The 15,140-nt window shown below is 45.0% G+C and overlaps 1 protein-coding gene across 2 annotated transcripts in view; it reads left to right on the forward strand.

The window, feature by feature from the left end:
• The window catches only part of Ercc3 (ERCC excision repair 3, TFIIH core complex helicase subunit), a 35,625-nt gene that overhangs the window by 12,567 nt on the left and 7,918 nt on the right, over nucleotides 1–15,140 (forward strand). For both annotated transcript variants that reach the window (XM_052741790.1, XM_052741791.1), the window contains 3 exons: nucleotides 2,007–2,191; nucleotides 9,060–9,262; nucleotides 13,604–13,700. In XM_052741790.1, coding sequence (XP_052597750.1) covers nucleotides 2,007–2,191; nucleotides 9,060–9,262; nucleotides 13,604–13,700 — 485 coding nt within the window. The remainder of the gene's footprint in view (nucleotides 1–2,006; nucleotides 2,192–9,059; nucleotides 9,263–13,603; nucleotides 13,701–15,140) is intronic.

A 15,140-nucleotide genomic window follows, 5' to 3' on the forward strand; every position in this document is an offset into this window, starting at 1 on the left:
AAATGGCCTAGAGGGATGCAGAATTGAAAAAAAATCTGGGTCAGGTCCTACTTTGTCCTTGTTACCTCCTCTGCCTCCCAGGCCCACACTGTGTTGTACTTGTTGCCTGGGCCTCTAATGCTCCTCCTAGTAAGGGAAGCCTGGATCCTTGGCTGTTGCTTTTTTGGGCCAGCAATCGTTGCTCAGAGATAACCTTGGCATTAACTTTTTATTTGCTTGTACCTCCTTTTGTGTTTTGGTATAATTTTTGTTGTGTTTGCACACTAAGTTTTCAAAACTTGTTTTAGTGTGTGATATTCAAAACTGGCCATTTACTTGGAGTCTGACCTCCTTGTTTTTCTATGGCTCTTGTGTTTGACTTGTCTTTTGGAATGATCTGGCTTCTTCCAATTGGGTTTCTTTTTGAAGTATCATTGGCCTCATCTTTAATTATAAGATAAGAATGACTCGTGTGTGTGTGTGTGTGTGTGTGTGTGTGTGTGTGTGTGTGTGTGTGTGTAAAGGGTTATTGAGGATTGAAACCAGGGTTTCATGCATGTGAAGCGTATACTCTTCCATTGAGTCACACCTCCAGCTCCATGACTCAAATATTTTTTTCCTCCTTTGGGAAGGCAGACAAGTCAGTAGAATAACAGGTCCCTATGGGGCCTGGGGATGGGCTAACCCCCAAAATCTGTTGCCCAACCCAAAACACTTACAAATTTTATATTTACTTTTGGGGAGGGCATGTATCTGCCGTGTCAGGGAGGAGGTCAGCAGGGGTTGGTTCTCTCCTACCATGTGGATCCTAGACTTTGAACTCAGGTCGTCAGGCCTGGCAGCAAGTGTTTTTACCTGCTGAGCCGTCTCATTGGCCCCCAACTTAAAACATCTTAATATTCTTCCAAAGTATTAAAAGTTTTTAAAGCTGTGGCCATGGAAACCTTCACATTGGAAGACCAGAGTTCAAGTCTCAAGAACCCACATAAAAGCTGGACGTGCTAGGGTACATCTGTAATCCTAGCACTCCTGTCCTGTGGGAAGATGGAAGTGTCGACAGTAGAACCCCTGGACTCTGCTAGTCATCTAGCCTGGCATGCAGCAGTGCACCACAAAAAGACCCTGCCTCAAACAAGGGGGGAGATGACCATCGATACCTGAGGTGGTCTTCTAATGTCCACACGTGCTGTAGCATGTGGGTACCTGCATTCACACACAGAAGCATGCCCACGAAGATGTTTAAAAGGTGTTTCCCATTTATGTGTTTATTTGATAAAATCAGGAGTTATATCAGTCAAGCAAAGAAAGAAAATGAAAGTTGCGTGTTGATGAAAGTCAATCTCATTGGTATTGTTGGGTGTTTTGTTTTGTTGAGACAGGATCCCACTCTGCACTCTTGACTGTCTTAGAACTAACTATAATAGGCTGGCCTCGAACTCTCAGTGATCCTCCTGCCTCTGCTTCCAGAGTACTGAGATTAAAGGTGTGCACCACCACGTCCAATTTAATTGGTATCTTTGGGAAGGGAGCCAGGTAATCAGGATGCTTAGGCAGACTGGTGGCTGAGCTTCATCACTCCCATGAGCTCTGTTTGCTCTTTGGTTTGAGGGAGATGGTAGGAAGCAAGCAGAGCTGACTTTCTCTCTGTGCTCACATTCCAGTGTCCCCAGCTGTAACCTGGGGACAAGCTTCAGGGTGAAGAATGATTTGTGTGGCTTGGAGTCAAGTCATATTTGCTGCTGCTGTCTGGACTCCTGACACTGTTGGTAGGAGGATGCTGGCATTTGTGAACTTGGAACTCCTTGAAGTCATTTGTCCCTTGTTCTTCTCCTTTCCATCTTTTGAACAGGTCTAAAAGCCATGAGGAAATACTCTTGCTTTGTTGTTCTTGTCTGGAACCAGCCTTCAGCTCTCTAGTCCCAGGGTCAGCCCATATGGTACCACAGATCAGTGCCAAGTTTCAAGCTGTGTGTGGGACCTTCTCAGTGTAGAAAGTGATGATGTGAATGTTCCCTTTGTTCCTCCAGCCAAGATGTTCCGGCGGGTGCTGACCATTGTGCAGGCCCACTGTAAGCTGGGTTTGACTGCGACCCTTGTTCGGGAAGATGACAAAATCGTTGACTTAAATTTCCTGATTGGGCCCAAGCTTTATGAAGCCAACTGGATGGAGCTGCAGAACAATGGGTACATCGCCAAAGTCCAGTGTGCCGAGGTATTTGCACCCCGGGGTGGTCCTGAAGTAAGGACTCCTCCCATGGGAATGGAAGGGATCTATAGATAAATTCCTCAGGGGCAGACAAGCAGGTCAGGACCCTGTCTAAATGAGCATGCTGTATTCACCTTGAAAGGTGAGCCAGACCTCACAGCAGAGTGCAGTGGAATCCTCTGTCTCTGCCATATGGTAAAGTCAGTAAGCCAGTACAGACCGTGCTCCTCCTGCCATGGGCTTCTGGGTACTCCGTCCACTTTTGCCCTGAAGGATTGCTACAGCGGCCTATATGGGCAACCACTTAAACTAATTCCAGTGCCAAAGTCCTAAGAAAATAGGTTGGTCCTTATGGTATTATTTCTGAGAACACTGTTTTCAGTTGACTACCTGCACAGGTATGTTTTAAAATCCATAGTCAAAGGTACATCTTTAACGAAAACAATAAAAGGTCCAACCTTTATTGTTTTCTCCCAGGGTCTGTGGAAGAGTCTAAGAACCAGCTGAGGATTCTAATCTGAGGGATATTCAATGAATCTAAGCACACTGAGTTCTTTAGTCCATTCCTTTATTCTTCTAAGTCAATTCTATCTACACAGTTTCTTTTCTGTTCTCACACTTAGCTCCTCTCAGTCCCTCCTGCTCTCAGTCCCTTCTGCTGTTCTCTCATGTCTACCTAGTTCTTTCTGTCTCCGTCCTCATCTTTGTTCTTCTCAATCAATTCTCTCTAGTGCTCTCAGAGAACCAGTCTATATACCCACACAGTAATTCTTTGACAAAGCAATTGGAGGCCTGAAGTTTTCAGGATCACAGAGAGAGGTGATAAGGATCCACACATAAAGCAATTTTCCATTTACAACCCAAAATGGGGAGTGACTGAAGGGGAGTTCTCTGGTGAAGTCGACTAAAGGCTAAGATCAATTAGGGAATTTATGTGCTCAAACTATAATCTAGAAATGGCTAGGTAGAATGTTAGGGGTCAGTATGTCACAGGAAAGTAAACTGTCTTTGGCGCCGCTTTTCCCGCTATTCCCGGCTGCAGCTGCTTTCTGATAGGGAGGGGGACATACGCTAGGTGGGTAAGCAACCTCTGTCTGAGCATGTAGCCTTTGGTTAGTAAAAGCGCTTTCACTCAGAGTAACTGCTGAGGAGAAAATCTAGGAATAGCACCTGGCTGAGGAGGAATAAAAACTTAATTTGCACAAGAAAGAAGCTTGGCACCTATCCCCTGCCTGGCCTTGACAGCAGTCTCCTTGGGTCAGTGGGAAGTAACTGCCTTAACTCAGGAACTAGCCAGTGGCTAAAACATCATCCAGGAATGGGAGCAGTAAATCTCTTAAATTAGGGTCTTGTGTAAATAACCTGGGGTGAAGGTAAGAAGTTGAGGATTTAATTGCTAGTTGTTATTTTCTCTATTTGTAAGTGAGATGAGCTAATGTTTATCTATGAGCAGTTTTGTCCTTGAATAAAAAGGTATCTTTGCTGAAATACTTTTGTCCCGAGAATGGCTCTAGCCAGATTTATGTTAATGAAAAATAAACACAGCTGGGGACAGTTGTCCAATCACCCCAAATGTATAGGGAAAGTTGTGCCCAAGATTGAGATGCAATCAAGAGATTATATGTACACATAACATGGAGATGCACGGTAAATGGGGAGACTCATAGCTGTTATTGCACAAGAAGTTTACAACAAGAGACAGTTCATTCAAAAGGCAGGAATTCCATAACGCCTTGCGTGATGGTTTCCTCTAACAGAATCCTTAGTTCTGATAGGTTGACCTTCTGAACTCTAGTTGTCGCTGCTGTATACTCTCATGGACTTTTACTACCAGCAGCTTCAATACATCTTTGAATGAATGACAAAACCATCCATCTTAGTTTTAGCACTTGAACATGACTGCCACTCAATAGCTAGAGTGGGGTGGCCCCTGTGAAAGGGCAGGAAGGGACTCATCCCTTACTGAGATGACCGTGAGAAACCTGGTACGTATTTGCTGTGTTGAAATAACCCTCCCGTTAAGTTGTTCTGACCACCCGTCTGCAGTGTAGTGTTGCTGCTCATTGCCTGGCACACTTCCCTCCTCTCCCTCTGCCCAGCAGGGCAGTCACTGGTATATGGAACCCGTGTTGTCCCTGTCAGGCACCCCGCCACTGAGTCATCCTGCCAGCCCTGCACTATTTCCTGGATCATGCATGTAGCTGTAGTTCATTCCTTTGAATTACTGTGTAGGTCTTTCATACGATGTACCCCAATTTGATACATAACTAAGTACTGCCTAGCAATAGAAAACCCCTTCTAATACTGACTGATGTTTTGACTTACTAAGTTGTTTTTATAAGGGTTTTGTTACTTGTTCAGTGACAAAGCTCTTGCCTAGCATGTACGAGAGAGACTCTGGGTTCATCTCCAGCACATACACACAAATAAGCAAACACATTTATTAGAGTATAATTTATGAGTGTGGGCTGGGGTTCAGGAAAGAGGGAGGAATGAAAGCCCCTAACACCATGGCGCTGTACAGTTATAGTGGCAGAGGGCTTTGCACCCCCGAGCGTTTCTGGAGCAGGACTGATTGGTGTGTGGTGGTGTGGTCTAAGTGGAGAGGTCTCTGAGGTCTCACACTAGCAGCTCCATGATACTTCACCGGATATGACCATATCTAAACATCTTTGTTAAGTTAGTATCCAGTTCAGTATTGAGTATTCATTTTTCTTTTCTTTTTTAAATTATTTTGTTTGTATGAGTGTTTGCCTGCTTGTATGTCTGTATACCACTTGCATTCAGTGCCCTTGGAGGCCAAAAGAGGGCATTGGGCTGGGCGGTGGTGGCGCACGCCTTTAATCCCAGCACTCGGGAGGCAGAGCCAGGCGGATCTCTGTGAGTTCGAGGCCAGCCTGGGCTACAGAGTGAGTTCCAGGAAAGGCGCAAAGCTACACAGAGAAACCCTGTCTCAAAAAAAGTAAAAAATAAAAAAAAGAGGGCATTGGATCCCCTGAGACTGAACTTAGACAGTTGTTAGCTGCCATGTGGGTGCGAGGAATTATTTTTAATTAAAATACAGTTAGATCATTCTTTCCCTCTTCTCCCTCCAACCCTTCCAATCCCTACCTCCAATGACTCCCTCTAAAATTCATAGCCTCTTTTTCTTTAATTATTATTGTGGGGTATGTGTATAAATAAATACTTGCTTATCCTGCTTAGTGTTCCTTGTTTTCAGGACTCACCACTCGATCCTGGATAATCAGTTAGGGACTTACCCCTGAGAAAGATTAATTCTCCCTCTCTTAGCAGTTCTTAATTGCTTACAGCTTGTCATCTGAGGCTCGTGCCCCATGAGATTTCCCCTATCCATGTTGTCATTTTTCAGGTCTTGTTTAAGTAGCCATGTTGGTAAGGTGTTGTGGGTACAGCTTCCCTGTCCCCTGTCCTATCTAGGAGACACAGTCCCACAACAGCTGTCCTGGTCCTCTGGTTCTTAGTGTTTCTACCTCTCTACCACTGTGTTCCCGGAGCCTTAGGTGGAGGGTTGTGTTGTAGATGTATCAGTTAGGGCTTGGGACCCCACAGTTAGCTGTTCCTTGCACTTGACCAGTGCCTTTCTGTAATAGTATCTGTCTGTCTGTCTCTCTGCTTCACAAAGAAGCTCCTTTGGTGAGGAGTGAGAGCTGCACTTACCTGGGTATAAGGGTAAGTATTTAGAATGCAGTTAGAAGTTACACTGGTTTGGGGAAAGTGGCAGCAGTAAGGTCTCCTGAGTTACATGACTTTACTAGCTTTGGTGGCTCTGATTTTCAGTACTAGGCGCGATTTCCCTCCTGTTTAGTGGGCCTTAAATCCAATTAGACAGCCAAGATGAAAGCGTCACCTACTGTGTACCTTTAGGGATTTTGTTGTGGTTCATAGGCATCCCACCTGGGCATTTGATTACTTCCCTCCCTTTGCAGATGGTGTATCACCTTCTGGTACTATGAAAGATAGTCCTCGTGATACACACATATATGTGTGTATACACATATACTTATTATGTGTATATTATATGTGATTTGTTATAAATATAAAATAATTTACTGTTGCTTTTTCAAACATCCTCAGTGTGATTTAGCCTTCTTCCCTCTCTTTCCTGTATTGTCTTGTAGTTGGGATTTTCTTTGGGCCACCAACCAGCTCCCAAATAAAGACACGGAGACTTATTATTAATTATGAATACTCGGCCTTAGCTTTGGCTTCTCCCACTAGCTCATAACTTAATCTGTTTCTGTTCATCTGTGTTTTGCCTCAGGGCTTTTTACCTTTCTTTCATTCTGTATATCCTATTTTCCTGCTTCCTCTGCATGTGTCTGGCTGGCCCTGGCATCTCTTTTCTTTCTTCCTCGAGCCGAAATTCCTCTTCTTATTTACTCTCCCAGCCCAGAAGTCCCGCCTATAACTCCTCCATCACTATTGGCCATTCAGCTTTTTATTGGACCAATCAGGTGCCTTAGGCAGGCAAGGTAAAATAGCAACACATCTTTGCATAATTAAACAATTGTAACACATCTTTGTGTAAACAAATATTCTACAACATTGTCCTTCTTCTCTCCTCTTCAACTAATACCCCCCTCCTATTTCTCCAGTTTCCACATAGATATCACCCATATCCTGCTGTTTTCCTCTCTGTATCTCTTTCCTCTCCTCCTCTCCCCCATCGTCCCTTTTTACTTTCCTGCTTTCTGTGGTTATTCCAGGTTATTTGTTTACATCCGAAGATTTGGAACTATCACAAATGAGAGAGCACATGTACTATTTGTCTTTCTAGATCTGGGTTACCTCACTCAATATGACCTCTTCTATCCATTTACCTTCCAAGTTCATGATTTCATTTTTCTTTATAGCTGAATAGTAGTATCCCATGTGTTCCACATTTCCATTATCTGTTCACCAGTTGTAGAACATTTAGGTTGTTTCTGTGTCATAGCTATTGTGAACAGAGCAGCAATGAGCATGGCTGAGCAAGTATCTGTGGAGTGTGATGTCAAGTCTACCATATACCAAGGAGTGGTATAAATGGGTCATATGGTAGATTTACTTTTAGCTTTTTGAGAATTCTGCACACTCATTTCCACAGTGGCTTTTGCAGCCCTTTTGCAGTCACAGTGAGTTAGGGTCCCCTTCCACACACCCTTTCATCATTTGTTGTCATTTCTCCCCCTTCCTTGTTTTTTGAGACAAGGTCTCTTTTTGTAGCCCGGGCTGCTTCAAATTCACAGAGATCCACCTGCCTCCTCCTCCTGAGTGCTGGAATTAAAGGTGTGCGCCACCACACCAGGCACATCTGCTGTTTTCTTGATCCTAGACATTCTGACTGGGTTAAGATGAAATCTCAAAGTTGTTTTGATTTGCATTTCCCTAATTGCTAAAGATGACAAATAGTTCTTGCTATATTTCTAGCCATTTTTATTTTTTATTCCTTTTAAGAACTCTTTGTTTGCGTCCATACCCATTTTTAAATTGGATCATTTGTTTTCTTGAGTCTTTTTTGTTTTTTTTTTTATACATTCTGAACACTAGATGAGTTTCACACAAGTGACCAGCCCTGACTAGCTCGAGCTGTCTTTATTTATACTTCAAAAACAAGCATGTCTCCCCACCTCCCAGCATTAGCCTCCAGAAAAAACAAACGCGACTTTTGTGTTTTGAGACATGGTCTTACTATGTAGCCTCATCTGGCCTGCGGCATGCTATGTAGGTTCTAGGCTGGCCTTAACTACAGAGATTTGCCTGCCTCTGCCTCTGCCTCTGTAGTCCTGAGATTAAAGATATGGCCCTAGGTATTAAACTTGATTAATAGTTGTACAGTCATTTTCCCTTCCTGTCCATGGTGATTTCTTCTAAGACCCCCACTGGCTGTCAGATACCGGATAGTCTGGATCGTCTAACTTAATGGCGTTTGTACTATACCTGAGCACTTGTCGTAACTTCTGCTCTGTGAGGCTTGACAGAACACCCAGCTGGAGTTTCCTGTCCTTCTTCACGTTTTAATGGTAGAGTAGTCACTTGCCGTGGTTCTTAGCAGCCTCAGCATGAGTTTGTCTTTTCTTTTCCTCAGTCAAGGACTTTACCTTTTGGAGTAGAGGAAGAGCTCTATGGCATCTCTCTGGACTATTTAAGTTGTCAGCATCGCTCTGCTTATGCTTTAAGGCTGTTAAGTAGTATCACTAAGTAAGTGTCACTTAAGTACAAGCTCTGCAACACTGGGCCAGTTGGTACAGTAATTAAGACAGCGCTTAATGGCAGGGATTACGTACAGTGCAGATAAGCTAGAGCAAGAGATGATTGACAACCTAGGCATAGTAGGATGGGTATGCATAGGATTTCATTATCAGATAGTGTGCAGGTTAAACTTCATGAGTTGTGTAGTTGGTGGATTTTCCCATTTAGTCTTTTCAGATCACGTTTGATTGTATGAAACTGAAGTCATGGGTGAAGGATGACTACTATATTGAGATAAAACTCACCTACCACTGGTTTTGTTTTTTAATTAAAAAAAAAATTCTTGTGGCATGCGTGTGTGCGTGTGTATGTGTGTGTGTTTTGTGTGCCTGTATGCGTGCCTGTATGAGTAGGCATACACATGCCTCAGTGTGTCTGTGAAGGGTGAGGCCAACTCTCAGATTGTTTCTCCCTTTCTGCCTTGTGGAGTCCGAGAATCAAACTCAGCTCACTAGGCCTTTGCAAACCCAAGCACCTCTGCTTGTGAGCCATTCAGCAACTGGCACTTGAAATGTTTTTTCTAAGCTAGTTCTGCTAAATGAAAGAGCATCCAAGGTCCTTAATGGTGTGGTGTTTTGTTTTGCAAAGTGATCCCTTATTCCTTATTCTTACTACACCTCAGGTTTGGTGTCCGATGTCTCCTGAGTTCTACCGGGAGTATGTGGCAATCAAAACAAAGAAACGAATCCTGCTGTACACCATGAATCCCAACAAATTCAGAGCCTGCCAGTTTCTGATCAAGTTCCATGAACGGAGGAATGACAAGATTATTGTCTTTGCTGACAACGTATTTGCCTTGAAGGAATATGCCATTCGGCTGAACAAGTAAGAGTTGAAATCCTCTTGCCATTGAGAGTGTGGGAGGTGCCTGTCTCTGTGAGCCCTCAAGAAGTCTCTGGGATCTAAAGGTCTCTGTTCTCTCCCCTTGTTCCAGTAACTGACAAGACACAGAAGCATATAGTCAGGTCAGAGCCTAGAAGATGTAGAAAAGAGGCGCTTGGCCACCTGAACTGGACTCCAAAGGCCAGTGAGTCACGTTTCAGGCTAAGTGAGAACTGGGGTTGGCGTTGAGGCCAGATTGTGTGGTCCCGGGGCTAGTAGGGCAAGATGGAGTGCCTAGTGTCCCAGGTATGCTCGCATTTCTCATCACTGTGACCAGATGCCTGAAGGAATCAACTGGAGGGAAGAGAGGCTCGTTTCAGCTCCTGTTTCAGGGCTGTAGTCTGTTGTGATGGGTGAGCAGTTCTTGTATCTGTTTGCTACCCAGTTCCCTGGAAGGAACCACTTCCAACTCTCGTTTATTTACTTGTTTACTTTTTAACTGGTACCTTGGTGACAACTTTTGGTTTGTCGTTGTAGAAATTGCCTGTTAGCTTCCTGTGGCAGTTAAGGTTTAGCTTTCTGACATATGACATTCTCTACTCCTCCCTCCTAACCTGATAACAGTCTGAGCTGGGGGTTACATTGTTCTGACCATCCAGCATTGTCCAGGCAGAGTTTTGTAGTATACTGTGATTGCATTTTCTTTTATGAACATTTCGTTTCTCCTGAGAACTTTACTTGCCTTGTTGCTTTGGTTTTCTACATTTCAATTCTCCCCCAGATTCCTTTTTTAAGCATGAACTCCCTCTCAGTAGTGTCTGGGACCTCTCAGTTGTTTTTTCTTTTCCTGTTGACTCCTGCACATCATTCTCTCATTCTACTCCGGCCTGTCTAGGACTAGAGCTGTCCCTGCTGCCATCACGGGGCTTTGTAGACACCATCTTCTAAATCTCCATGGCCAATTTCTTGCATCGGAGCCTCCATTGCCCAGTCTCAAAGTGCTTTTGTTGGGGCACATGACCTGGCAGTTTGAAGGAGGGAAAGTTTGTTTTCTTTGAATTCTCCCATTTTCTCTCTCTTTCCTGTCTCCCTTTGTATCTTAGTTGGGGTTTCTATTGCTGTGAAAAGACACCATGACCACTGCAACTCTTATAAAGGAAAACATTTAATTGGGGCTGGCTTATAGTTCAGAGGTTTAGTCCATTACCATCATGGTGGGACATGGCAGCACGCAGGCAGACATGGTGCTGGAGAAGTAGCTGAGAGTCCTACATCTTGCCGGCAACAAGAAGCGGTCTGAGACACTGGGTGGTATCTTGAGTATGTATGAGACCTCAAAGCCCGCCTCCACAGAGACACACTTCCTCCAACAAGACCACACCTACTCTAACCACGCCACACCTCCCTGTAGTGCCACCCCCTTTGGCACTCCCATTTTCTTCAAACCACCACACTCTGGAACCCGTCTTCACTCTCCGAGTCCCTTCTCTTATCTCCCCCATCTCACGTCTTCTTCCCAACATGTTTTATTTTCTTGCTTTTGAAATCATACTGTGGACTCTGGGTCTTGCTTTATTCGTAGCTTGTGGTAGAATCCCTGGTGTGTGGCAGAGGATCTCCAGGTGTCTGCTTTTCCCATCTTCATTGCAGTGCCTTGCAGGATGCTGTGATGGGCTGTGTGACAGTGGGAGTGGGCGGAGGGTCCATCGTCTTTGGAGTCTGACAGGCCAAATTCCCAGCTGTGTGACCTCAGGAAGGTGATTTGCCACTCTGAACCTCTTTCCTCTTGGTCACATTGACCTGCATCACTTATCACAGAGGATGCTTGTGCCTGGTATCTCTCGTGTTCACCAAATGTGAGGTTCCCTTCATGGAGGATTAGTACCTTCTGCTCCACTTCCTGTATGGGAGAAGCCTCTTAATCCAAGGGCCTGCAACTGTATGAGTTATTTTCCAGATGGATAGAGGCCTTTAAAAAGGAACCCCTAAAACCTGTTCTGATGAGTGTGGCTTCCCAACATTTTTCCTAGCATGGTATGCAGGAAATGATAGCGTTATGCAGGGTCCTGGATTCTCATAGTGCCAGGGACAGCAGCTCACATCTGGGCTGTCCAAAGACCACCTATCTGAATGTGCAGCTGTCCCAGGTCCTGCCCAGCCTCCCACAATGAGAAATTTGATTGCAGGCATACTGTGCGACACACGACATTGGTAGAGCCACCTGGAACAGAAGAACCAGTGGTGCTGTGGGCCCAGGCTTTGGACGGCTTCTCTTGGGCTCCTGATCTTCAGTTGCCGTGTGTAAATTGGGAACCTGCAGTCTGCCTTTTGCATTGTTTTAGTATCCAGTTCCGTGGTGTGTCCAGAGTACCTGGTGCCTGTCTAGTCATTACTGTCACTGAGAAGCCCCGGAAACAGGCCACCAGGATTATCAGAAAGAACGCAGAGGCCTGGCTCCCATCTGTGTGGGAAGTAGGCAGCAGGGTTACCTGCCCTCTGGTGGAAGCTGAAAACAAAGGAGATGTTCAACTAAGTGTTAAGGAGACCAGTAGAAGCCGCTCAGGCTGGTTCCTCTTTTCTGCTCACTTGGAGGGCGGGCGCCTGCGTTTGTCATCCTCGCCTGCAATCAGCTTGTGGTTAGGATGCGGCTGTTTTCCTGGTTGTTCCCCCACTGCCTTGTGAATCAAGGATTCTGCTTGCTGTGGACTCTGCCTAGAGCCACAGACACTGAAGCAGGAAAAATCAAAGCTGAAAAACAGTAAGTGCCAGGACCCATGATGCTCACAAGTTATCTTGGTACCCAGAAGACAGGCAAGAGAATCATGAGTTTGAGGCCAGCCTGTAGTACCTATGAAGCCCTATCTTAAAACAAAACAAAACACAACCAAACCAACCAGAAAGAAAGAAAGAAACAAGAGAAGGAATTGTGAAGAGCGGTGAGCCTGGGCCTATACTGCAGGGGGAAGGATTGGGGAGGGCGGTGTTGGTGAGAGAGAAAGGTCTGCAGCATTCAGTCACGGCTCTTCATGATGACATGGCAGGGCTCATCAGATGTGCTTTAGCACCTGGACTTTGAGGACAAAAGGCCAGACCTCAGCAGCCCTAACAGGCAAGGAATGATGAAAAACAGACATAGGTTTATTTCATCAATGTGCTTTGACAAGAGAAACAGGAGGAAGGGTCCAGTGGCCCCGAGTCCATCAACCTAAGAGTTTTATGCATTGAGACAAGGGCTAGGAGGTACACATAGTGAAGCAGTTCTGGCCGAGGTATGGCCCATCATCCTTGTGTCAGCTGGGATCCTATAAGATGGTCTGATAAGCGGTTAACAGCTGTCACATCTGGCTCCTACAAGCTGACCAGCTCTAGGATCTATAGTCTTCCCAGTGTAGACCATTGTCCTCATATGATGTGTGGAAGGAGTTGTCTGTCCTTCTCAAATCCAAGGTGACTGAGTATAGGACAGTGATATCTTGTACTTCATCCTTTTTTGTTATCGTTTTTGTTTCTTTTGTTTCGAGGTTTTCTTCATTTATTGAAGTTAATTTTCTGATAGAATATATTTTGATTACAGTTTCCCCTCCTTCTACTTCTCCTAGTCCCTCCCGACCTGCCTTCCTCTCCAGATGCACTCCCTTTCTGTCTCTCATTAGGAAAGAACAGGCTTCTGAGAGAATAACCAAACAGGACAAAATTAAATATAATAAGATAGACCAAAACCCATCACATTCAGGGTGGACAAGTGTGCCTTCATCTTTCACTAGGATGAGACAGGTCCGAGAGGCAGACATTCCTAAACCACTGTCATGTTGTCTTAGTTACTGTTCTGTTGCTGTGAAAAGATGCCATGGCCAAGGCCACTTCTAAACAGGAGTGTTTAATTTGGATAATGACTCAGAGAGTTAGAGTTCATGATGGCGGAGCGGGAGGCATGGCAGCAGGAGGAGCTGAGAGCTCCCATCCAGTAGGAGGCAGAAAGAGCATTGGGAATGACAGGAGTCTTCAGAAACTTAACAGCCCATCCTAGTGACATACCTCCTTTGACAAGGACACATTTCCCAATCCTTCCCAAACAGTTCCACCAACTGGGGACCAAGTATTCAAACATGTGCACCTACGGGGCCATTCTCATTCAAACCACCACATACGTCTCTGCAGAGTCAAGCAGGCGTTCATCCCTAAGAAAAGGACACAGACACACAATGTAGGCAAAGATGCCAAGCTTGCACCCTGCTTTAGTTACCTTGTGGGCCCACGTGAGAAGTCAGTGCTTTGTAGCAAAGGTAGTTTCTAATCCCCATGTGTGATTGTGTAATGTCTCTAAAACTCCTTGCTCTTCTCTAGACCTTATATTTACGGGCCCACATCCCAGGGAGAAAGAATGCAGATCCTCCAGAACTTCAAGCACAACCCCAAAATCAACACCATCTTCATCTCCAAGGTACGTGTCGCAGGCTGGCGGTGCAGTGCCTCCCTCTCCTGAGGGCCTAGGAGGTGCACTGAGCTCCTAGACATGGTTCATATATGCTGAAGGCCTCCTGTGCATGCTCACACTCCTGGCCCAGGCCCAGGGTTAGGGAGTGGCAGGTCTGGGTAGTGTGAGAAGTAACTTAGGGTTCTTGTGCCTTGCAGGTTGTCTGTAAGGGCTTTTTGCTCCTCAGGTTTGTCCCACCTCCCTGGAAAGTAGAGATTTAAATTTTATTTCCTTTATAGAAGGCAGTAATGTGGGTTTCCTGCTCTGAAAAAAGTAGGTATTTGGATGAAGCTTCCTTTTTGGAACTGGTGTTCGGGAAGCTTCTGTCCTGGTGCCTGATGTGCTTTGATGGTGGGTGGCCAGTGCCATAATGGACTTGGTAGGCCAAGCTTTAGCATGGCATCACTGCTAACATATGACCCAGTGGGTTTTGTTTTGTTTTTCTGTTTGTTTATTTTATTCTGTTCTGGTTTTCTCCCTTTCTTTCTTTCTTTCTTTCTTTCTTTCTTTCTTTCTTTCTTTCTGTCTGTCTGTCTGTCTGTCTGTCTGTCTTTTTTTCAAGATAGGGTTTTGTAGCTTGAGTTTTCCTGCCTGGCCCACAGTCAGGACAAATCTCTCTCACCTGCCAGTCCCACAGCCACTCAGACCCAACCAAGTAAACACAGAGACTTGTATTGGTTACAAACTGTATGGCCATGGCAGGCTTCTTGCTAACTGTTCTTACAGCTTAAATTAATCCATTTCTATAAATCTATGCCTTGCCACATGGCTCGTGGCTTACCGGCACCTTCACATGCTGTTTCTCATCATGGCAGCTGGCAGTGTCTCTCTGACTCAGCCTTCCACTTCCCAGCTTTATTCTCCTCTTTGCCCCGCCTACACTTCCTGCCTAGCCAATGGCCAATCAGCGTTTTATTTATTGACTAATTAGCAACACATTTGCCATACAGAACATCCCACAGCAGGGTTTCTCTGTGTTTCTCTGGTTGTCTTGGAACTCACTCTGTAGACTAGGCTGTCCTCGAATTCATGAGGATCTGCTTGCCTTTGCCTCCCAAGTACTGGGATTAAAGATGTGTCCCACCACCGCCCAGCTTTATTTTTATTTATTTATTTATATGTTTATTTATTGATTTATTTTGTTCTTTGAGACAGGGTTTCTCTTTGTAGCCCTGGCTGTCCAGGACTCACTCTGTAGACCAAATTGGCCTTGAACTCAGAGATCTGCCTACCTCTGGAGTGATGGGATTAAAGGAGTATACCATCACTGCCTGACCCAGTGGTTTAAAACAAGTCTTTTTAACCTTTTTTCACTCTTGATCCCTTCACCCAAGAAATTTTTATGTGTGTGAAAGGTCTGGGGCTTGGGGTTCAGCAGGGCACTGAAGTGGATGTTATTTTGAGTTA

This window comes from Peromyscus californicus, unplaced genomic scaffold (genome assembly GCF_007827085.1).
Source record: "Peromyscus californicus insignis strain IS unplaced genomic scaffold, ASM782708v3 Scaffold_17__1_contigs__length_78620276, whole genome shotgun sequence".
Lineage (NCBI taxonomy): Eukaryota > Metazoa > Chordata > Mammalia > Rodentia > Cricetidae > Peromyscus > Peromyscus californicus.